This window comes from Bombina bombina, unplaced genomic scaffold, assembly GCF_027579735.1.
Source record: "Bombina bombina isolate aBomBom1 unplaced genomic scaffold, aBomBom1.pri scaffold_728, whole genome shotgun sequence".
Taxonomy (NCBI): domain Eukaryota; kingdom Metazoa; phylum Chordata; class Amphibia; order Anura; family Bombinatoridae; genus Bombina; species Bombina bombina.
Genome location: NW_026513119.1, coordinates 127,881 through 154,150, shown reverse-complemented (window position 1 = coordinate 154,150; position 26,270 = coordinate 127,881). Strand labels below are relative to the sequence as shown.

General features: G+C 44.3%; 1 protein-coding gene across 1 annotated transcript in view; it reads left to right on the top strand.

The window, feature by feature from the left end:
- HTRA2 (HtrA serine peptidase 2) overlaps positions 1 to 26,270 on the top strand; it is a 146,723-nt gene that overhangs the window by 7,599 nt on the left and 112,854 nt on the right. Inside the window, exon 2 of the mRNA XM_053697231.1 lies at positions 629 to 823. Within this exon, the coding sequence (XP_053553206.1) occupies positions 629 to 823 (195 nt within the window). The remainder of the gene's footprint in view (positions 1 to 628; positions 824 to 26,270) is intronic.

Below are 26,270 nucleotides of genomic sequence, written 5' to 3'. Positions count from 1 at the left end.
TCTTCTCTCTTTTTCTCTCTCTCTCTTTTTCTCTCCTCTTTCTCTTTTCTCTCCTCTTTTCTCTTTTCTCTCCTCTTCTCTCTTTTCTCTCCTCTTTTCTCTTTTCTCTCCTTCTCTTATCTCTTTCTCTCTCTTTTCTCTCCTCTTTTCTCTTTTCTCTCCTCTCTTCTCTTTCTCTCTTCTCTCTTTTCTCTCTCCTCTTTTCTCTTTTCTCTCCTCTCTTCTCTTTTCTCTCCTCTCTTCTCTTTTCTCTCCTCTTTTCTCTTTTCTCTCCTTTTCTCTTTTCTCTCCTCTTTTCTCTCCTCTTTTCTCTTTTTCTCTCCTCTTTTCTCTTTTTCTCTCCTCTTTTCTCTTTTTCTCTCCTCTTCTCTCTTTTTCTCTCCTCTTCTTTGCACTTGCCATCTCTCTCTGTCTCTAGATTCACCTGACAGACACTGGCTAGACAGGTGTCATTGGCCCCTGTCACTTTGTCTCCATCACTAAGCTCTTCTTTTGTGTACTTAGTGTCAGCGGTGAACCAGTTACTATTGCTCGTGTCATGTTTAAGCCGGCGTAATATAACTGACATAAAATGTACTTCATCTACCAGCCTTACAAACAGAGGTGACCCCTGATGTCTCTACTGCAGGTCCCACTACCCACCCTGCGATTAGGTCGCTCCAGCGAGGTCAGACAGGGGGAATTTGTTGTGGCTATGGGAAGCCCCTTCTCCCTGCAGAATACAATAACGTCCGGAATTGTCAGCTCCGTGCAGAGAGGCAGTCGCGAACTGGGACTGAACAATGGCGATATGGAATATATCCAGACGGACGCTGCTATTGATGTGAGACATTATTAAATAACGGGAGGAATGTGGTAACTCAATATGACAGGTTACATATAGAGGGGAGGGGTGTGACAGGTTACATATAGAGGGGAGGGTTGTGACAGGTTACATATAGAGGGGAGGAGTGTGACAGGTTACATATAGAGGGGAGGGTTGTGACAGGTTACATATAGAGGGGAGGAGTGTGACAGGTTACATATAGAGGGGAGGGGGGTGACAGGTTACATATAGAGGGGAGGGGGGTGACAGGTTACATATAGAGGGGAGGGGGTGACAGGTTACATATAGAGGGGAGGGTTGTGACAGGTTACATATAGAGGGGAGGGTTGTGACAGGTTACATATAGAGGGGATTAGTGTGACAGGTTACATATAGAGGGGAGGGGTGTGACAGGTTACATATAGAGGGGAGGGGTGTGACAGGTTACATATAGAGGGGAGGGGTGTGACAGGTTACATATAGAGGGGAGGTGGGTGACAGGTTACATATAGAGGGGAGGGGTGTGACAGGTTACATATAGAGGGGATTAGTGTGACAGGTTACATATAGAGGGGAGGGGTGTGACAGGGTACATATAAAGGGGAGGGGTGTGACAGGTTACATATAGAGTGGAGGGGTGTGACAGGTTACATATAGAGGGGATTAGTGTGACAGGTTACATATAGAGGGGATTAGTGTGACAGGTTACATATAGAGGGGATTAGTGTGACAGGTTACATATAGAAAGGAGGGGTGTGACAGGTTACATATAGAGGGGATTAGTGTAACAGGTTACATATAGAGGGGAGGGGTGTGACAGGTTACATATAGAGGGGATTAGTGTGACAGGTTACATATAGAGGGGAGGGGTGTGACAGGTTACATATAGAGGGGATTAGTGTGACAGGTTACATATAGAGGGGATTAGTGTGGCAGGTTACATATAGAGGGGATTAGTGTGACAGGTTACATATAGAGGGGATTAGTGTGGCAGGTTACATATAGAGGGGATTAGTGTGGCAGGTTACATATAGAGGGGATTAGTGTGGCAGGTTACATATAGAGGGGATTAGTGTGGCAGGTTACATATAGAGGGGATTAGTGTGGCAGGTTACATATAGAGGGGAGGGGTGTGACAGGTTACATATAGAGGGGAGGGGTGTGACAGGTTACATATAGAGGGGATTAGTGTGACAGGTTACATATAGAGGGGATTAGTGTGGCAGGTTACATATAGAGGGGATTTGTGTAACAGGTTACATATAGAGGGGAGGGGTGTGACAGGTTACATATAGAGGGGAGGGGTGTGACAGGTTACATATAGAGGGGAGGGGTGTGACAGGTTACATATAGAGGGGATTAGTGTGACAGGTTACATATAGAGGGGATTAGTGTGGCAGGTTACATATAGAGGGGATTTGTGTAACAGGTTACATATAGAGGGGAGGGGTGTGACAGGTTACATATAGAGGGGAGGGGTGTGACAGGTTACATATAGAGGGGAGGGGTGTGACAGGTTACATATAGAGGGGATTAGTGTGACAGGTTACATATAGAGGGGATTAGTGTGGCAGGTTACATATAGAGGGGATTTGTGTAACAGGTTACATATAGAGGGGAGGGGTGTGACAAGTTACATATAGAGGGGAGGGGTGTGACAGGTTACATATAGAGGGGATTAGTGTGACAGGTTACATATAGAGGGGATTAGTGTAACAGGTTACATATAGAGGGGATTAGTGTGACAGGTTACATATAGAGGGGATTAGTGTAACAGGTTACATATAGAGGGGATTAGTGTGACAGGTTACATATAGAGGGGATTAGTGTGACAGGTTACATATAGAGGGGATTAGTGTGACAGGTTACATATAGAGGGGATTAGTGTGACAGGTTACATATAGAGGGGATTAGTGTAACAGGTTACATATAGAGGGGAGGGGTGTGACAGGTTACATATAGAGGGGAGGGTTGTGGCAGGTTACATATAGAGGGGAGGGGTGTGACAGGTTACATATAGAGGGGAGGGGTGTGACAGGTTACATATAGAGGGGAGGGGTGTGACAGGTTACATATAGAGGGGATTAGTGTGACAGGTTACATATAGAGGGGATTAGTGTGACAGGTCACATATAGAGGGGAGGGGTTTGACGGGTTACATATAGAGGGGAGGGGTGTGATGGGTTACATATAAAGGGGGTTAATGTGACAGGTTACATATAGAGGGGAGGGGTGTGACAGGTTACATATAAAGGGGGTTAGTGTGACAGGTTACATATAGAGGGGAGTGGTGTGACAGGTTACATATAGAGGGGATTAGTGTGACAGGTTACATATAGAGGGGTGTGACAGGTTACATATAAAGGGGGTTAGTGTGACAGGTTACATATAGAGGGGAGGGGTGTGACAGGTTACATATAGAGGGGAGGGGTGTGACGGGTTACATATAGAGGGGATTAGTGTGACAGGTTACATATAGAGGGGAGGGGTGTGACAGGCTACATATAGAGGGGAGGGGTGTGACAGGCTACATATAGAGGGGAGGGGTGTGACAGGCTACATATAGAGGGGAGGGGTGTGACAGGTTACATATAGAGGGGAGGGGTGTGACAGGTTACATATAGAGGGGAGGGGTGTGACAGGTTACATATAGAGGGGAGGGGTGTGACAGGCTACATATAGAGGGGAGGGGTGTGACAGGTTACATATAGAGGGGATTAGTGTGGCAGGTTACATATAGAGGGGATTAGTGTGACAGGTTACATATAGAGGGGATTAGTGTGGCAGGTTACATATAGAGGGGATTAGTGTGACAGGTTACATATAGAGGGGTGTGACAGGTTACATATAAAGGGGATTAGTGTGGCAGGTTACATATAGAGGGGAGGGGTGTGACAGGCTACATATAGAGGGGAGGGGTGTGACAGGCTACATATAGAGGGGAGGGGTGTGACAGGTTACATATAGAGGGGAGGGGTGTGACAGGTTACATATAGAGGGGAGGGGGTGTGACAGGTTACATATAGAGTGGAGGGGATGTGACAGGTTACATATAGAGGGGAGGGGGTGTGACAGGTTACATATAGAGGGGAGGGGTGTGACAGGCTACATATAGAGGGGAGGGGTGTGACAGGTTACATATAGAGGGGATTAGTGTGACAGGTTACATATAGAGGGGATTAGTGTGACAGGTTACATATAGAGGGGTGTGACAGGTTACATATAAAGGGGATTAGTGTGGCAGGTTACATATAGAGGGGAGGGGTGTGACAGGTTACATATAGAGGGGATTAGTGTGACAGGTTACATATAGAGGGGTGTGACAGGTTACATATAAAGGGGGTTAGTGTGACAGGTTACATATAGAGGGGAGGGGTGTGACAGGTTACATATAGAGGGGAGGGGTGTGACGGGTTACATATAGAGGGGATTAGTGTGACAGGTTACATATAGAGGGGAGGGGTGTGACAGGCTACATATAGAGGGGAGGGGTGTGACAGGCTACATATAGAGGGAAGGGGTGTGACAGGTTACATATAGAGGGGAGGGGTGTGACAGGTTACATATAGAGGGGAGGGGTGTAACAGGTTACATATAGAGGGGAGGGGTGTGACAGGCTACATATAGAGGGGATTAGTGTGGCAGGTTACATATAGAGGGGAGGGGTGTGACAGGTTACATATAGAGGGGATTAGTGTGGCAGGTTACATATAGAGGGGAGGGGTGTGACAGGTTACATATAGAGGGGATTAGTGTGGCAGGTTACATATAGAGGGGAGGGGTGTGACAGGTTACATATAGAGGGGATTAGTGTGGCAGGTTACATATAGAGGGGAGGGGTGTGACAGGTTACATATAGAGGGGATTAGTGTGGCAGGTTACATATAGAGGGGAGGGGTGTGACAGGTTACATATAGAGGGGATTAGTGTGGCAGGTTACATATAGAGGGGAGGGGTGTGACAGGTTACATATAGAGGGGATTAGTGTGGCAGGTTACATATAGAGGGGAGGGGTGTGACAGGTTACATATAGAGGGGATTAGTGTGACAGGTTGCATATAGAGGGGAGGGGTGTGACAGGTTACATATAGAGGGGAGGGGTGTGACAGGTTACATATAGAGGGGATTAGTGTGACAGGTTACATATAGAGGGGAGGGGTGTGACAGGTTACATATAGAGGGGAGGGGTGTGACAGGTTACATATAGAGGGGATTAGTGTGGCAGGTTACATATAGAGGGGAGGGGTGTGACAGGTTACATATAGAGGGGAGGGGTGTGACAAGTTACATATAGAGGGGAGGGGTGTGACAGGTTACATATAGAGGGGAGGGGTGTGACAGGTTACATATAGAGGGGATTAGTGTGACAGGTTACATGTAGAGGGGAGCGGTGTGACAGGTTACATATAGAGGGGATTAGTGTGACAGGTTACATATAGAGGGGATTAGTGTGACAGGTTACATGTAGAGGGGAGGGGTGTGACAGGTTACATATAGAGGGGATTAGTGTGACAGGTTACATATAGAGGGGAGGGGTGTGACAGGTTACATATAGAGGGGATTAGTGTGGCAGGTTACATATAGAGGGGAGGGGTGTGACAGGTTACATATAGAGGGGAGGGGTGTGACAGGTTACATATAGAGTGGAGGGGAGTGACAGGTTACATATAGAGGGGAGTGGTGTGACAGGTTACATATAGAGGGGATTACTGTGACAGGTTACATATAGAGGGGTGTGACAGGTTACATATAAAGGGGATTAGTGTGACAGGTTACATGTAGAGGGGAGGGGTGTGACAGGTTACATGTAGAGGGGATTAGTGTGGCAGGTTACATATAGAGGGGATTAGTGTGACAGGTTACATATAGAGGGGATTAGTGTGACAGGTTACATATAGAGGGGAGGGGTGTGACAGGTTACATATAGAGGGGATTAGTGTGACAGGTTACATATAGAGGGGATTAGTGTGACAGGTTACATATAGAGGGGATTAGTGTGACAGGTTACATATAGAGGGGATTAGTGTGACAGGTTACATATAGAGGGGATTAGTGTGACAAGTTACATATAGAGGGGAGGGGTGTGACAGGTTACATATAGAGGGGAGGGGTGTGACAGGTTACATATAGAGGGGAGGGGTGTGACAGGTTACATATAGAGGGGAGGGGTGTGACAGGTTACATATAGAGGGGATTAGTGTGACAGGTTACATGTAGAGGGGAGCGGTGTGACAGGTTACATATAGAGGGGATTAGTGTGACAGGTTACATATAGAGGGGATTAGTGTGACAGGTTACATGTAGAGGGGAGGGGTGTGACAGGTTACATATAGAGGGGATTAGTGTGACAGGTTACATATAGAGGGGAGGGGTGTGACAGGTTACATATAGAGGGGATTAGTGTGGCAGGTTACATATAGAGGGGAGGGGTGTGACAGGTTACATATAGAGGGGAGGGGTGTGACAGGTTACATATAGAGTGGAGGGGAGTGACAGGTTACATATAGAGGGGAGTGGTGTGACAGGTTACATATAGAGGGGATTACTGTGACAGGTTACATATAGAGGGGTGTGACAGGTTACATATAAAGGGGATTAGTGTGACAGGTTACATGTAGAGGGGAGGGGTGTGACAGGTTACATGTAGAGGGGATTAGTGTGGCAGGTTACATATAGAGGGGATTAGTGTGACAGGTTACATATAGAGGGGATTAGTGTGACAGGTTACATATAGAGGGGAGGGGTGTGACAGGTTACATATAGAGGGGATTAGTGTGGCAGGTTACATATAGAGGGGATTAGTGTGACAGGTTACATATAGAGGGGATTAGTGTGACAGGTTACATATAGAGGGGATTAGTGTGACAGGTTACATATAGAGGGGATTAGTGTGACAGGTTACATATAGAGGGGATTAGTGTGACAGGTTACATGTAGAGGGGAGGGGTGTGACAGGTTACATATAGAGGGGATTAGTGTGGCAGGTTACATATAGAGGGGATTTGTGTGACAGGTTACATATAGAGGGGATTAGTGTGACAGGTTACATATAGAGGGGATTAGTGTGACAGGTTACATGTAGAGGGGAGGGGTGTGACAGGTTACATATAGAGGGGATTAGTGTGGCAGGTTACATATAGAGGGGATTTGTGTAACAGGTTACATATAGAGGGGAGGGGTGTGACAGGTTACATATAGAGGGGATTAGTGTAACAGGTTACATATAGAGGGGAGGGCTGTGACAGGCTACATATAGAGGGGAGGGGTGTGACATGCTACATATAGAGGGGAGGGGTGTGACAGGTTACATATAGAGGGGAGGGGTGTGACAGGTTACATATAGAGGGGAGGGGTGTGACAGGCTACATATAGAGGGGATTAGTGTCACAGGTTACATATAGAGGGGATTAGTGTGGCAGGTTACATATAGAGGGGAGGGGTGTGACAGGTTACATATAGAGGGGATTAGTGTAACAGGTTACATATAGAGGGGAGGGGTGTGACAGGTTACATATAGAGGAGATTAGTGTGACAGGTTACATATAGAGGGGAGGGGTGTGACAGGTTACATATAGAGGGGAGGGGTGTGACAAGTTACATATAGAGGGGAGGGGTGTGACAGGTTACATATAGAGGGGAGGGGTGTGACAAGTTACATATAGAGGGGAGGGGTGTGACAAGTTATATATAGAGGGGAGGGGTGTGACGAGTTACATATAGAGGAGATTAGTGTGATGGGTTACATATAGAGGGGATATATATATATATATATATATATATATATATATATATATATATACATTTGTATACATACACACATTCTCACATATATATATATATATATATATATATATATATATATATATATATATATATATATATATATATATATATATATATATATATTAAGCCATCTGAAAATCCAGACCCAGTGTATATCCACTTGGATTGTCAGAAAAAGGAAACAAGCTCTCGAGAATATATCTAAACACCTTTACTGTGTATAAACAGATCACAACGTTTCGGCCCCTCACGGAGGCCTTGGTCACATGTGCAAACAAAACCTAAAACCATATTCCTAGTGAAGTACCTTTTATATCAGTGCTCGACAAATACGGGCGCCTAGGCTCATCAACAGTCTCTTATTAGGTCACTGCCCGTAGCCAGCTTCTCAGGGTGAGAAAAATTGTGTCCCTTTGATGTTGGGGGAGATGGGTAATAAGTTTCTTACAAGGGGTTACCCTAAAACTTTGATAGATCAAGTTATCTCTGAGGTCAAGTCTGTCCCAAGAATAAATAAATTGACAAGTAAAAAGGCTACTAAAGTAAAGAACAAGAGGTTAACTTTTATTTCTGAACACTGTCAGGATAGCAATTCAAATTACTAAAATAATGCATAAAAATTGGTATCTATTGGGGGAATGTATGTCAGAGATACAGGAATTTAAGAGGCCTCCTATGCCATCTTTTAAGAGAAGTAAAAACTTGAGGGATGCTCTTATAAGAGCTGACATAGGCCCTAAGAAAACTTTAAAACAGTCCTATATTTCTGATAAAAACTTAGGATGTTTTTCATGTCTTGGTTGGGTTAACTGTAGTCCGATTATTAAGGGGTCATACTTTACGCACCCACTGACTGGATACAAGTTTAAGCATAATGCGCATTACACATGTCTTACGCCTTATGTTGTTTATCTTATCAAATGCCCTTGTGGGCATGGCTACATCGGAGAGACAACTAGACGTATTAAAGATCGCATAAGTGAGCATATAAGCAACATAAGGTGTAAAGTTGTAACGGCCCCTGTTGCTGCCCATTTCCTGGAATTTGGTCACCAGACCAACCAATTGAGTTTTCAGGTGATTTGAAAGGGTTGATACACCCAGGCGGGGGGGCAATAGGGAATTACTTTTAAAACAGCGTGAGGTTTTTTGGATATTCAGATTGGATACCATGGAACCCAAAGGATTAAATAAAGAAATTAATTGGTTTACTAACATCTGCATTATAGCTTTGCCTGATAATTCCAAATTGAAATTCTGTAATTGTTAAAAATGTATCTTACGTTTGCTCTCTTGGGTGTTTAACCGGATACACTGTGCTGGTTGCAATGTTATAATTCCGTTACGCTTAGGATGTCAGTTATCATGGTAACTTTTTTTACAATAGTGTTTGCTTCCTTGATTTGTATGCATTCTCTGCTTTTGTTTTTATTTGATTTATAATTAATAATTCTTGTAATAGATTAATTGAAACTGTTATAAATGAAGGCATTGAATCACAGATTGATATCACATGACTAAGGGGACCGCCCTGAAACGTTGTGTTCTATGTTCCCCATGCACCAGTAATAAAGGCATTTTTGTATGTGCCACTGGCACCTTGACATTAACCCACTGTGCACAAATAAAGCTGGTTCCTATCCCAATGCTTTGTGCACAGTGCGGTATGAAACAAACAGGACAGGCTGCAGTGTGACGTCATTACACTACTAGCAGTAACCTCCTGAGTCTGCACAATGAGATTAAATAAAGCTAGTTCCTATCCCAATGCTTTGTGCACAGTGCGGTATGAAACAAACAGGACAGGCTGCAGTGTGATGTCATTACACTACTAGCAGTAACCTCCTGAGTCTGCACAATGAGATTAAATAAAGCTAGTTCCTATCCCAATGCTTTGTGCACAGTGCGGTATGAAACAAACAGGACAGGCTGCAGTGTGACGTCATTACACTACTAGCAGTAACCTCCTGAGTCTGCACAATGAGATTAAATAAAGCTAGTTCCTATCCCAATGCTTTGTGCACAGTGCGGTATGAAACAAACAGGACAGGCTGCAGTGTGACGTCATTACACTACTAGCAGTAACCTCCTGAGTCTGCACAATGAGATTAAATAAAGCTAGTTCCTATCCCAATGCTTTGTGCACAGTGCGGTATGAAACAAACAGGACAGGCTGCAGTGTGACGTCATTACACTACTAGCAGTAACCTCCTGAGTCTGCACAATGAGATTAAATAAAGCTAGTTCCTATCCCAATGCTTTGTGCACAGTGCGGTATGAAACAAACAGGACAGGCTGCAGTGTGACGTCATTACACTACTAGCAGTAACCTCCTGAGTCTGCACAATGAGATTAAATAAAGCTAGTTCCTATCCCAATGTTTTGTGCACAGTGCGGTATGAAACAAACAGGACAGGCTGCAGTGTGACGTCATTACACTACTAGCAGTAACCTCCTGAGTCTGCACAATGAGATTAAATAAAGCTAGTTCCTATCCCAATGCTTTGTGCACAGTGCGGTATGAAACAAACAGGACAGGCTGCAGTGTGACGTCATTACACTACTAGCAGTAACCTCCTGAGTCTGCACAATGAGATTAAATAAAGCTAGTTCCTATCCCAATGCTTTGTGCACAGTGCGGTATGAAACAAACAGGACAGGCTGCAGTGTGATGTCATTACACTACTAGCAGTAACCTCCTGAGTCTGCACAATGAGATTAAATAAAGCTAGTTCCTATCCCAATGCTTTGTGCACAGTGCGGTATGAAACAAACAGGACAGGCTGCAGTGTGATGTCATTACACTACTAGCAGTAACCTCCTGAGTCTGCACAATGAGATTAAATAAAGCTAGTTCCTATCCCAATGTTTTGTGCACAGTGCGGTATGAAACAAACAGGACAGGCTGCAGTGTGACGTCATTACACTACTAGCAGTAACCTCCTGAGTCTGCACAATGAGATTAAATAAAGCTAGTTCCTATCCCAATGCTTTGTGCACAGTGCAGTATGAAACAAACAGGACAGGCTGCAGTGTGACGTCATTACACTACTAGCAGTAACCTCCTGAGTCTGCACAATGAGATTAAATAAAGCTAGTTCCTATCCCAATGCTTTGTGCGCAGTGCGGTATGAAACAAACAGGACAGGCTGCAGTGTGACGTCATTACACTACTAGCAGTAACCTCCTGAGTCTGCACAATGAGATTAAATAAAGCTAGTTCCTATCCCAATGCTTTGTGCACAGTGCGGTATGAAACAAACAGGACAGGCTGCAGTGTGACGTCATTACACTACTAGCAGTAACCTCCTGAGTCTGCACAATGAGATTAAATAAAGCTAGTTCCTATCCCAATGCTTTGTGCACAGTGCGGTATGAAACAAACAGGACAGGCTGCAGTGTGACGTCATTACACTACTAGCAGTAACCTCCTGAGTCTGCACAATGAGATTAAATAAAGCTAGTTCCTATCCCAATGCTTTGTGCACAGTGCGGTATGAAACAAACAGGACAGGCTGCAGTGTGATGTCATTACACTACTAGCAGTAACCTCCTGAGTCTGCACAATGAGATTAAATAAAGCTAGTTCCTATCCCAATGCTTTGTGCACAGTGCGGTATGAAACAAACAGGACAGGCTGCAGTGATGACGTCATTACACTACTAGCAGTAACCTCCTGAGTCTGCACAATGAGATTAAAATAAAGCTAGTTTCCTATCCCAATGCTTTGGTGCACAGTGGGCAGGGATGAAACAAACAGGACAGGCTGCAGTTGTGACGTCATTACACTACTAGCAGTAACCTCCTGAGTCTGCACAATGAGATTAAATAAAGCTAGTTCCTATCCCAATGCTTTGTGCACAGTGCGGTATGAAACAAACAGGACAGGCTGCAGTGTGACGTCATTACACTACTAGCAGTAACCTCCTGAGTCTGCACAATGAGATTAAATAAAGCTAGTTCCTATCCCAATGCTTTGTGCACAGTGCGGTATGAAACAAACAGGACAGGCTGCAGTGTGACTGTCATTACACTACTAGCAGTAACCTCCTGAGTCTGCACAATGAGATTAAATAAAGCTAGTTCCTATCCCAATGCTTTGTGCACAGTGCGGTATGAAACAAACAGGACAGGCTGCAGTGTGACGTCATTACACTACTAGCAGTAACCTCCTGAGTCTGCACAATGAGATTAAATAAAGCTAGTTCCTATCCCAATGCTTTGTGCACAGTGCGGTATGAAACAAACAGGACAGGCTGCAGTGTGAGTCATTACACTACTAGCAGTAACCTCCTGAGTCTGCACAATGAGATTAAATAAAGCTAGTTCCTATCCCAATGCTTTGTGCACAGTGCGGTATGAAACAAACAGGACAGGCTGCAGTGTGACGTCATTACACTACTAGCAGTAACCTCCTGAGTCTGCACAATGAGATTAAATAAAGCTAGTTCCTATCCCAATGCTTTGTGCACAGTGCGGTATGAAACAAACAGGACAGGCTGCAGTGTGACGTCATTACACTACTAGCAGTAACCTCCTGAGTCTGCACAATGAGATTAAATAAAGCTAGTTCCTATCCCAATGCTTTGTGCACAGTGCGGTATGAAACAAACAGGACAGGCTGCAGTGTGACGTCATTACACTACTAGCAGTAACCTCCTGAGTCTGCACAATGAGATTAAATAAAGCTAGTTCCTATCCCAATGCTTTGTGCACAGTGCGGTATGAAACAAACAGGACAGGCTGCAGTGTGACGTCATTACACTACTAGCAGTAACCTCCTGAGTCTGCACAATGAGATTAAATAAAGCTAGTTCCTATCCCAATGCTTTGTGCACAGTGCGGTATGAAACAAACAGGACAGGCTGCAGTGTGACGTCATTACACTACTAGCAGTAACCTCCTGAGTCTGCACAATGAGATTAAATAAAGCTAGTTCCTATCCCAATGCTTTGTGCACAGTGCGGTATGAAACAAACAGGACAGGCTGCAGTGTGACGTCATTACACTACTAGCAGTAACCTCCTGAGTCTGCACAATGAGATTAATAAAGCTAGTTCCTATCCCAATGCTTTGTGCGAGTGCGGTATGAAACAAACAGGACAGGCTGCAGTGTGACGTCATTACACTACTAGCAGTAACCTCCTGAGTCTGCACAATGAGATTAAATAAAGCTAGTTCCTATCCCAATGCTTTGTGCACAGTGCGGTATGAAACAAACAGGACAGGCTGCAGTGTGGACGTCATTACACTACTAGCAGTAACCTCCTGAGTCTGCACAATGAGATTAAATAAAGCTAAGTTCCTATCCCAATGCTTTGTGCACAGTGCGGTATGAAAACAAACAGACAGGCTGCAGTGTGACGTCAATTACACTACTAGCAGGTAACATCCTGAGTTCTGCACAATGAGATTAAATAAGCTAGTTACCTATCCCAATGCTTTTGTGCGCAGTGCGGTATGAAACAAACAGGACAGGCTGCGCAGTTTTTGTGTCGTCTATATACACTGTACTAGGCAGTAACCTCCTGAGTTCTGCACAATGAGGTTTAAATAAAGCTAGTTTCCTATCCCAATGCTTTTCTTTGGTGTGCACAGTGCGGTTATGAACAAACAGGTCAGGCTGCAGTGTGACGTCATTAAAACTACTAGCAGTAACACTCCTGACGTCTGCCAGCAGATGAGATTAATTAAGCATGTTCCGTATCCCAAATGGGTTTTTATTTTTTTTTTTTTTTTTTTTGTGCACAGTGCGTTATGATAACAAACTGGAAAGGCTGCAGTGTGACGTCATTACACTACTAGCAGTAACCTCCTGAGTCTGCACAATGAGATTAAATAAAGCTAGTTCATATCACAATGCTTTGTGCACAGTGGGGTATGAAACAAACAGGACAGGCTGCAGTGTGTGACGTCATTACACTACTAGCAGTAACCTCCTGAGTCTGCACAATGAGATTAAATAAAGCTAGTTCCTATCCCAATGCTTTGTGCACAGTGCGGTATGAAACAAACAGGGACAGGCTGCAGTGTGATGTCATTACACTACTAGCAGTAACCTCCTGAGTCTGCACAATGAGATTAAATAAAGCTAGTTCCTATCCCAATGCTTTGTGCACAGTGCGGTATGAACAAACAGGACAGGCTGCAGTGTGACGTCATTACACTACTAGCAGTAACCTCCTGAGTCTGCACAATGAGATTAAATAAAGCTAGTTCCTATCCCAATGCTTTGTGCACAGTGCGGTATGAAACAAACAGGACAGGCTGCAGTGTGACGTCATTACACTACTAGCAGTAACCTCCTGAGTCTGCACAATGAGATTAAATAAAGCTAGTTCCTATCCCAATGCTTTGTGCACAGTGCGGTATGAAACAAACAGGACAGGCTGCAGTGTGACGTCATTACACTACTAGCAGTAACCTCCTGAGTCTGCACAATGAGATTAAATAAAGCTAGTTCCTATCCCAATGCTTTGTGCGCAGTGCGGTATGAAACAAACAGGACAGGCTGCAGTGTGATGTCATTACACTACTAGCAGTAACCTCCTGAGTCTGCACAATGAGATTAAATAAAGCTAGTTCCTATCCCAATGCTTTGTGCACAGTGCGGTATGAAACAAACAGGACAGGCTGCAGTGTGACGTCATTACACTACTAGCAGTAACCTCCTGAGTCTGCACAATGAGATTAAATAAAGCTAGTTCCTATCCCAATGCTTTGTGCGCAGTGCGGTATGAAACAAACAGGACAGGCTGCAGTGTGACGTCATTACACTACTAGCAGTAACCTCCTGAGTCTGCACAATGAGATTAAATAAAGCTAGTTCCTATCCCAATGCTTTGTGCACAGTGCGGTATGAAACAAACGGACAGGCTGCAGTGTGACGTCATTACACTACTAGCAGTAACCTCCTGAGTCTGCACAATGAGATTATATAAAGCTAGTTCCTATCCCAATGCTTTGTGCACAGTGCGGTATGAAACAAACAGGACAGGCTGCAGTGTGACGTCATTACACTACTAGCAGTAACCTCCTGAGTCTGCACAATGAGATTAAATAAAGCTAGTTCCTATCCCAATGCTTTGTGCACAGTGCGGTATGAAACAAACAGGACAGGCTGCAGTGTGACGTCATTACACTACTAGCAGTAACCCTCCTGAGTCTGCACAATGAGATTAAATAAAGCTAGTTCCCTATCCCAATGCTTTGTGCACAGTGCGGTATGAAACAAACAGGACAGGCTGCAGTGTGACGTCATTACACTACTAGCAGTAACCTCCTGAGTCTGCACAATGAGATTAAATAAAGCTAGTTCCTATCCCAATGCTTTGTGCACAGTGCGGTATGAAACAAACAGGACAGGCTGCAGTGTGACGTCATTACACTACTAGCAGTAACCTCCTGAGTCCTGCACAATGAGATTAAATAAAGCTAGTTCCTATCCCAATGCTTTGTGCACAGTGCGGTATGAAACAAACAGGACAGGCTGCAGTGTGACGTCATTACACTACTAGCAGTAACCTCCTGAGTCTGCACAATGAGATTAAATAAAGCTAGTTCCTATCCCAATGCTTTGTGCACAGTGCGGTATGAAACAAACAGGACAGGCTGCAGTGTGACGTCATTACACTACTAGCAGTAACCTCCTGAGTCTGCACAATGAGATTAAATAAAGCTAGTTCCTATCCCAATGCTTTGTGCACAGTGCGGTATGAAACAAACAGGACAGGCTGCAGTGTGACGTCATTACACTACTAGCAGTAACCTCCTGAGTCTGCACAATGAGATTAAATAAAGCTAGTTCCTATCCCAATGCTTTGTGCACAGTGCGGTATGAAACAAACAGGACAGGCTGCAGTGTGATGTCATTACACTTACTAGCAGTAACCTCCTGAGTCTGCACAATGAGATTAAATAAAGCTAGTTCCTATCCCAATGCTTTGTGCACAGTGCGGTATGAAACAAACAGGACAGGCTGCAGTGTGATGTCATTACACTACTAGCAGTAACCTCCTGAGTCTGCACAATGAGATTAAATAAAGCTAGTTCCTATCCCAATGCTTTGTGCACAGTGCGGTATGAAACAAACAGGACAGGCTGCAGTGTGACGTCATTACACTACTAGCAGTAACCTCCTGAGTCTGCACAATGAGATTAAATAAAGCTAGTTCCTATCCAAGCTTTGTGCACAGTGCGGTATGAAACAAACAGGACAGGCTGCAGTGTGGACGTCATTACACTACTAGCAGTAACCTCTCTGAGTCTGCACAATGAGATTAAATAAAGCTAGTTCCTATCCCAATGCTTTTGTGCACAGTGCGGTATGAAACAAACAGGACAGGCTGCAGTGTGACGTCATTTACACTACTAGCAGTAACCTCCTGAGTCTGCACAATGAGATTAAATAAAGCTAGTTCCTATCCAATGCTTTTGTGCGCAGTGCGGTATGACACAAACAGGACAGGCTGCAGTGTGACGTCATTACACTACTAGCAGTAACCTCCTGAGTCTGCACAATGAGATTAAATAAAGCTAGTTCCTATCCCAATGCTTTGTGCACAGTGCGGTATGAAACAAACAGGACAGGCTGCAGTGTGACGTCATTACACTACTAGCAGTAACCTCCTGAGTCTGCACAATGAGATTAAATAAAGCTAGTTCCTATCCCAATGCTTTGTGCACAGTGCGGTATGAAACAAACAGGACAGGCTGCAGTGTGATGTCATTACACTACTAGCAGTAACCTCCTGAGTCTGCACAATGAGATTAAATAAAGCTAGTTCCTATCCCAATGCTTTGTGCACAGTGCGGTATGAAACAAACAGGACAGGCTGCAGTGTGACGTCATTACACTACTAGCAGTAACCTCCTGAGTCTGCACAATGAGATTAAATAAAGCTAGTTCCTATCCCAATGCTTTGTGCACAGTGCAGTATGAAACAAACAGGACAGGCTGCAGTGTGACGTCATTACACTACTAGCAGTAACCTCCTGAGTCTGCACAATGAGATTAAATAAAGCTAGTTCCTATCCCAATGCTTTGTGCACAGTGCGGTATGAAACAAACAGGACAGGCTGCAGTGTGACGTCATTACACTACTAGCAGTAACCTCCTGAGTCTGCACAATGAGATTAAATAAAGCTAGTTCCTATCCCAATGCTTTGTGCACAGTGCGGTATGAAACAAACAGGACAGGCTGCAGTGTGACGTCATTACACTACTAGCAGTAACCTCCTGAGTCTGCACAATGAGATTAAATAAAGCTAGTTCCTATCCCAATGCTTTGTGCACAGTGCGGTATGAAACAAACAGGACAGGCTGCAGTGTGACGTCATTACACTACTAGCAGTAACCTCCTGAGTCTGCACAATGAGATTAAATAAAGCTAGTTCCTATCCCAATGCTTTGTGCACAGTGCGGTATGAAACAAACAGGACAGGCTGCAGTGTGACGTCATTACACTACTAGCAGTAACCTCCTGAGTCTGCACAATGAGATTAAATAAAGCTAGTTCCTATCCCAATGCTTTGTGCACAGTGCTGTATGAAACAAACAGGACAGGCTGCAGTGTGACGTCATTACACTACTAGCAGTAACCTCCTGAGTCTGCACAATGAGATTAAATAAAGCTAGTTCCTATCCCAATGCTTTGTGCACAGTGCGGTATGAAACAAACAGGACAGGCGGCAGTGTGACGTCATTACACTACTAGCAGTAACCTCCTGAGTCTGCACAATGAGATTAAATAAAGCTAGTTCCTATCCCAATGCTTTGTGCACAGTGCGGTATGAAACAAACAGGACAGGCTGCAGTGGTGACGTCATTACACTACTAGCAGTAACCTCCTGAGTCTGCACAATGAGATTAAATAAAGCTAGTTCCTATCCCAATGCTTTGTGCACAGTGCGGTATGAAACAAACAGGACAGGCTGCAGTGTGACGTCATTACACTACTAGCAGTAACCTCCTGAGTCTGCACAATGAGATTAAATAAAGCTAGTTCCTATCCCAATGCTTTGTGCACAGTGCGGTATGAAACAAACAGGACAGGCTGCAGTGTGACGTCATTACACTACTAGCAGTAACCTCCTCCTGAGTCTGCACAATGAGATTAAATAAAGCTAGTTCCTATCCCAATGCTTTGTGCACAGTGCGGTATGAAACAAACAGGACAGGCTGCAGTGTGATGTCATTACACTACTAGCAGTAACCTCCTGAGTCTGCACAATGAGATTAAATAAAGCTAGTTCCTATCCCAATGCTTTGTGCACAGTGCGGTATGAAACAAACAGGACAGGCTGCAGTGTGACGTCTTTACACTACTAGCAGTAACCTCCTGAGTCTGCACAATGAGATTAAATAAAGCTAGTTCCTATCCCAATGCTTTGTGCACAGTGCGGTATGAAACAAACAGGACAGGCTGCAGTGTGACGTCATTACACTACTAGCAGTAACCTCCTGAGTCTGCACAATGAGATTAAATAAAGCTAGTTCCTATCCCAATGCTTTGTGCGCAGTGCGGTATGAAACAAACAGGACAGGCTGCAGTGTGACGTCTTTACACTACTAGCAGTAACCTCCTCCTGAGTCTGCACAATGAGATTAAATAAAGCTAGTTCCTATCCCAATGCTTTGTGCACAGTGCGGTATGAAACAAACAGGACAGGCTGCAGTGTGACGTCATTACACTACTAGCAGTAACCTCCTGAGTCTGCACAATGAGATTAAATAAAAGCTAGTTTCCTATCCCAATGCTTTGTTGCACAGTGCGGTATGAAACAAACAGACAGGCTGCAGTGTGACGTCATTACACTACTAGCAGTAACCTCCTGAGTCTGCACAATGAGATTAAATAAAGCTAGTTCCTATCCCAATGCTTTGTGCTCAGTGCGGTATGAAACAAACAGGACAGGCTGCAGTGTGACGTCATTACACTACTAGCAGTAAACCTCCTGAGTCTGCACAATGAGATTAAATAAAGCTAGTTCCTATCCCAATGCTTTGTGCACAGTGCGGTATGAAACAAACAGGACAGGCTGCAGTGTGACGTCATTACACTACTAGCAGTAACCTCCTGAGTCTGCACAATGAGATTAAATAAAGCTAGTTCCTATCCCAATGCTTTGTGCACAGTGCGGTATGAAACAAACAGGACAGGCCTGCAGTGTGACGTCATTACACTACTAGCAGTAACCTCCTGAGTCTGCACAATGAGATTAAATAAAGCTAGTTCCTATCCCAATGCTTTGTGCACAGTGCGGTATGAAACAAACAGGACAGGCTGCAGTGTGACGTCATTACACTACTAGCAGTAACCTCCTGAGTCTGCACAATGAGATTAAATAAAGCTAGTTCCTATCCCAATGCTTTGTGCACAGTGCGGTATGAAACAAACAGGACAGGCTGCAGTGTGACGTCATTACACTACTAGCAGTAACCTCCTCCTGAGTCTGCACAATGAGATTAAATAAAGCTAGTTCCTATCCCAATGCTTTGTGCACAGTGCGGTATGAAACAAACAGGACAGGCTGCAGTGTGACGTCATTACACTACTAGCAGTAACCTCCTGAGTCTGCACAATGAGATTTAAATAAAGCTAGTTCCTATCCCAATGCTTTGTGCACAGTGCGGTATGAAACAAACAGGACAGGCTGCAGTGTGACGTCATTACACTACTAGCAGTAACCTCCTGAGTCTGCACAATGAGATTAAATAAAGCTAGTTCCTATCCCAATGCTTTGTGCACAGTGCGGTATGAAACAAACAGGACAGGCTGCAGTGTGACGTCATTACACTACTAGCAGTAACCTCCTGAGTCTGCACAATGAGATTAAATAAAGCTAGTTCCTATCCCAATGCTTTGTGCGCAGTGCGGTATGAAACAAACAGGACAGGCTGCAGTGTGACGTCATTACACTACTAGCAGTAACCTCCTCCTGAGTCTGCACAATGAGATTAAATAAAGCTAGTTCCTATCCCAATGCTTTGTGCACAGTGCGGTATGAAACAAACAGGACAGGCTGCAGTGTGACGTCATTACACTACTAGCAGTAACCTCCTGAGTCTGCACAATGAGATTAAATAAAGCTAGTTCCTATCCCAATGCTTTGTGCACAGTGCGGTATGAAACAAACAGGACAGGCTGCAGTGTGACGTCATTACACTACTAGCAGTAACCTCCTGAGTCTGCACAATGAGATTAAATAAAGCTAGTTCCTATCCCAATGCTTTGTGCACAGTGCGGTATGAAACAAACAGGACAGGCTGCAGTGTGATGTCATTACACTACTAGCAGTAACCTCCTGAGTCTGCACAATGAGATTAAATAAAGCTAGTTCCTATCCCAATGCTTTGTGCACAGTGCGGTATGAAACAAACAGGACAGGCTGCAGTGTGACTGTCATTACACTACTAGCAGTAACCTCCTGAGTCTGCACAATGAGATTAAATAAAGCTAGTTCCTATCCCAATGCTTTGTGCACAGTGCGGTATGAAACAAACAGGACAGGCTGCAGTGTGATGTCATTACACTACTAGCAGTAACCTCCTCCTGAGTCTGCACAATGAGATTAAATAAAGCTAGTTCCTATCCCAATGCTTTGTGCACAGTGCGGTATGAAACAAACAGGACAGGCTGCAGTGTGACGTCATTACACTACTAGCAGTAACCTCCTGAGTCTGCACAATGAGATTAAATAAAGCTAGTTCCTATCCCAATGCTTTGTGCACAGTGCGGTATGAAAACAAACAGGACAGGCTGCAGTGTGACGTCATTACACTACTAGCAGTAACCTCCTCCTGAGTCTGCACAATGAGATTAAATAAAGCTAGTTCCTATCCCAATGCTTTGTGCACAGTGCGGTATGAAACAAACAGGACAGGCTGCAGTGTGACGTCATTACACTACTAGCAGTAACATCCCTGAGTCTGCACAATGAGATTAAATAAAGCTAGTTCCTATCCCAATGCTTTGTGCACAGTGCGTATGAAACAAACAGGACAGGCTGCAGTGTGAACGTCATTACACTACTAGCAGTAACCTCCCTGAGGTCTGCACAATGAGATTAAATAAAGCTAGTTCCTATCCCAATGCTTTGTGCGCAGTGCGGTATGAAACAAACAGGACAGGGCTGCAGTGTGACGTCATTACACTACTAGCAGTAACCTCCTCTGAGTCTGCACAATGAGATTAAATAAAGCTAGTTCCTATCCCAATGCTTTGTGCACAGTGCGGTATGAAACAAACAGGACAGGCTGCAGTGTGACGTCATTACACTACTAGCAGTAACCTCCTGAGTCTGCACAATGAGATTAAATAAAGCTAGTTCCTATCCCAATGCTTTGTGCGCAGTGCGGTATGAAACAAACAGGACAGGCTGCAGTGTGACGTCATTACACTACTAGCAGTAACCTCCTGAGTCTGCACAATGAGATTAAATAAAGCTAGTTCCTATCCCAATGCTTTGTGCACAGTGCGGTATGAAACAAACAGGACAGGCTGCAGTGTGACGTCATTACACTACTAGCAGTAACCTCCTGAGTCTGCACAATGAGATTAAATAAAGCTAGTTCCTATCCCAATGCTTTGTGCACAGTGCGGTATGAAACAAACAGGACAGGCTGCAGTGTGACGTCATTACACTACTAGCAGTAACCTCCTGAGTCTGCACAATGAGATTAAATAAAGCTAGTTCCTATCCCAATGCTTTGTGCACAGTGCGGTATGAAACAAACAGGACAGGCTGCAGTGTGACGTCATTACACTACTAGCAGTAACCTCCTGAGTCTGCACAATGAGATTAAATAAAGCTAGTTCCTATCCCAATGCTTTGTGCGCAGTGCGGTATGAAACAAACAGGACAGGCTGCAGTGTGACGTCATTACACTACTAGCAGTAACCTCCTCCTGAGTCTGCACAATGAGATTAAATAAAGCTAGTTCCTATCCCAATGCTTTGTGCACAGTGCGGTATGAAACAAACAGGACAGGCTGCAGTGTGACGTCATTACACTACTAGCAGTAACCTCCTGAGTCTGCACAATGAGATTAAATAAAGCTAGTTCCTATCCCAATGCTTTGTGCACAGTGCGGTATGAAACAAACAGGACAGGCTGCAGTGTGACGTCATTACACTACTAGCAGTAACCTCCTGAGTCTGCACAATGAGATTAAATAAAGCTAGTTCCTATCCCAATGCTTTGTGCGCAGTGCGGTATGAAACAAACAGGACAGGCTGCAGTGTGACGTCATTACACTACTAGCAGTAACCTCCTGAGTCTGCACAATGAGATTAAATAAAGCTAGTTCCTATCCCAATGCTTTGTGCACAGTGCGGTATGAAACAAACAGGACAGGCTGCAGTGTGACGTCATTACACTACTAGCAGTAACCTCCTGAGTCTGCACAATGAGATTAAATAAAGCTAGTTCCTATCCCAATGCTTTGTGCACAGTGCGGTATGAAACAAACAGGACAGGCTGCAGTGTGACGTCATTACACTACTAGCAGTAACCTCCTGAGTCTGCACAATGAGATTAAATAAAGCTAGTTCCTATCCCAATGCTTTGTGCACAGTGCGGTATGAAACAAACAGGACAGGCTGCAGTGTGACGTCATTACACTACTAGCAGTAACCTCCTGAGTCTGCACAATGAGATTAAATAAAGCTAGTTCCTATCCCAATGCTTTGTGCACAGTGCGGTATGAAACAAACAGGACAGGCTGCAGTGTGACGTCATTACACTACTAGCAGTAACCTCCTGAGTCTGCACAATGAGATTAAATAAAGCTAGTTCCTATCCCAATGCTTTGTGCACAGTGCGGTATGAAACAAAACAGGACAGGCTGCAGTGTGACGTCATTACACTACTAGCAGTAACCTCTCCTGAGTCTGCACAATGAGATTAAATAAAGCTAGTTCCTATCCCAATGCTTTGTGCACAGTGCGGTATGAAACAAACAGGACAGGCTGCAGTGTGACGTCATTACACTACTAGCAGTAACCTCCTGAGTCTGCACAATGAGATTAAATAAAGCTAGTTCCTATCCCAATGCTTTGTGCACAGTGCGGTATGAAACAAACAGGACAGGCTGCAGTGTGAAGTCATTACACTACTAGCAGTAACCTCCTGAGTCTGCACAATGAGATTAAATAAAGCTAGTTCCTATCCCAATGCTTTGTGCACAGTGCGGTATGAAACAAACAGGACAGGCTGCAGTGTGACGTCATTACACTACTAGCAGTAACCCTCCTGAGTCTGCACAATGAGATTAAATAAAGCTAGTTCCTATCCCAATGCTTTGTGCACAGTGCGGTATGAAACAAACAGGACAGGCTGCAGTGTGACGTCATTACACTACTAGCAGTAACCTCCTGAGTCTGCACAATGAGATTAAATAAAGCTAGTTCCTATCCCAATGCTTTGTGCACAGTGCGGTATGAAACAAACAGGACAGGCTGCAGTGTGACGTCATTACACTACTAGCAGTAACCTCCTGAGTCTGCACAATGAGATTAAATAAAGCTAGTTCCTATCCCAATGCTTTGTGCACAGTGCGGTATGAAACAAACAGGACAGGCTGCAGTGTGACGTCATTACACTACTAGCAGTAACCTCCTGAGTCTGCACAATGAGATTAAATAAAGCTAGTTCCTATCCCAATGCTTTGTGCACAGTGCGGTATGAAACAAACAGGACAGGCTGCAGTGTGACGTCATTACACTACTAGCAGTAACCTCCTGAGTCTGCACAATGAGATTAAATAAAGCTAGTTCCTATCCCAATGCTTTGTGCACAGTGCGGTATGAAACAAACAGGACAGGCTGCAGTGTGACGTCATTACACTACTAGCAGTAACCTCCTGAGTCTGCACAATGAGATTAAATAAAGCTAGTTCCTATCCCAATGCTTTGTGCACAGTGCGGTATGAAACAAACAGACAGGCTGCAGTGTGACGTCATTACACTACTAGCAGTAACCTCCTGAGTCTGCACAATGAGATTAAATAAAGCTAGTTCCTATCCCAATGCTTTGTGCACAGTGCGGTATGAAACAAACAGGACAGGCTGCAGTGTGACGTCATTACACTACTAGCAGTAACCTCCTGAGTCTGCACAATGAGATTAAATAAAGCTAGTTCCTATCCCAATGCTTTGTGCACAGTGCGGTATGAAACAAACAGGACAGGCTGCAGTGTGAAGTCATTACACTACTAGCAGTAACCTCCTGAGTCTGCACAATGAGATTAAATAAAGCTAGTTCCTATCCCAATGCTTTGTGCACAGTGCGGTATGAAACAAACAGGACAGGCTGCAGTGTGACGTCATTACACTACTAGCAGTAACCTCCTGAGTCTGCACAATGAGATTAAATAAAGCTAGTTCCTATCCCAATGCTTTGTGCGCAGTGCGGTATGAAACAAACAGGACAGGCTGCAGTGTGACGTCATTACACTACTAGCAGTAACCTCCTGAGTCTGCACAATGAGATTAAATAAAGCTAGTTCCTATCCCAATGCTTTGTGCACAGTGCGGTATGAAACAAACAGGACAGGCTGCAGTGTGACGTCATTACACTACTAGCAGTAACCTCCTGAGTCTGCACAATGAGATTAAATAAAGCTAGTTCCTATCCCAATGCTTTGTGCAGCAGTGCGGTATGAAACAAACAGGACAGGCTGCAGTGTGACGTCATTACACTACTAGCAGTAACCTCCTGAGTCTGCACAATGAGATTAAATAAAGCTAGTTCCTATCCCAATGCTTTGTGCGCAGTGCGGTATGAAACAAACAGGACAGGCTGCAGTGTGACGTCATTACACTACTAGCAGTAACCTCCTGAGTCTGCACAATGAGATTAAATAAAGCTAGTTCCTATCCCAATGCTTTGTGCGCAGTGCGGTATGAAACAAACAGGACAGGCTGCAGTGTGACGTCATTACACTACTAGCAGTAACCTCCTGAGTCTGCACAATGAGATTAAATAAAGCTAGTTCCTATCCCAATGCTTTGTGCACAGTGCGGTATGAAACAAACAGGACAGGCTGCAGTGTGATGTCATTACACTACTAGCAGTAACCTCCTGAGTCTGCACAATGAGATTAAATAAAGCTAGTTCCTATCCCAATGCTTTGTGCACAGTGCGGTATGAAACAAACAGGACAGGCTGCAGTGTGACGTCATTACACTACTAGCAGTAACCTCCTCCTGAGTCTGCACAATGAGATTAAATAAAGCTAGTTCCTATCCCAATGCTTTGTGCACAGTGCGGTATGAAACAAACAGGACAGGCTGCAGTGTGATGTCATTACACTACTAGCAGTAACCTCCTGAGTCTGCACAATGAGATTAAATAAAGCTAGTTCCTATCCCAATGCTTTGTGCACAGTGCGGTATGAAACAAACAGGACAGGCTGCAGTGTGAAGTCATTACACTACTAGCAGTAACCTCCTGAGTCTGCACAATGAGATTAAATAAAGCTAGTTCCTATCCCAATGCTTTGTGCACAGTGCGGTATGAAACAAACAGGACAGGCTGCAGTGTGATGTCATTACACTACTAGCAGTAACCTCCTGAGTCTGCACAATGAGATTAAATAAAGCTAGTTCCTATCCCAATGCTTTGTGCGCAGTGCGGTATGAAACAAACAGGACAGGCTGCAGTGTGACGTCATTACACTACTAGCAGTAACCTCCTGAGTCTGCACAATGAGATTAAATAAAGCTAGTTCCTATCCCAATGCTTTGTGCACAGTGCGGTATGAAACAAACAGGACAGGCTGCAGTGTGATGTCATTACACTACTAGCAGTAACCTCCTGAGTCTGCACAATGAGATTAAATAAAGCTAGTTCCTATCCCAATGCTTTGTGCACAGTGCGGTATGAAACAAACAGGACAGGCTGCAGTGTGACGTCATTACACTACTAGCAGTAACCTCCTGAGTCTGCACAATGAGATTAAATAAAGCTAGTTCCTATCCCAATGCTTTGTGCACAGTGCGGTATGAAACAAACAGGACAGGCTGCAGTGTGACGTCATTACACTACTAGCAGTAACCTCCTGAGTCTGCACAATGAGATTAAATAAAGCTAGTTCCTATCCCAATGCTTTGTGCACAGTGCAGTATGAAACAAACAGGACAGGCTGCAGTGTGACGTCATTACACTACTAGCAGTAACCTCCTGAGTCTGCACAATGAGATTAAATAAAGCTAGTTCCTATCCCAATGCTTTGTGCACAGTGCGGTATGAAACAAACAGGACAGGCTGCAGTGTGACGTCATTACACTACTAGCAGTAACCTCCTGAGTCTGCACAATGAGATTAAATAAAGCTAGTTCCTATCCCAATGCTTTGTGCACAGTGCGGTATGAAACAAACAGGACAGGCTGCAGTGTGACGTCATTACACTACTAGCAGTAACCTCCTGAGTCTGCACAATGAGATTAAATAAAGCTAGTTCCTATCCCAATGCTTTGTGCACAGTGCGGTATGAAACAAACAGGACAGGCTGCAGTGTGACGTCATTACACTACTAGCAGTAACCTCCTGAGTCTGCACAATGAGATTAAATAAAGCTAGTTCCTATCCCAATGCTTTGTGCACAGTGCGGTATGAAACAAACAGGACAGGCTGCAGTGTGGACGTCATTACACTACTAGGCAGTAACCTCCCTGAG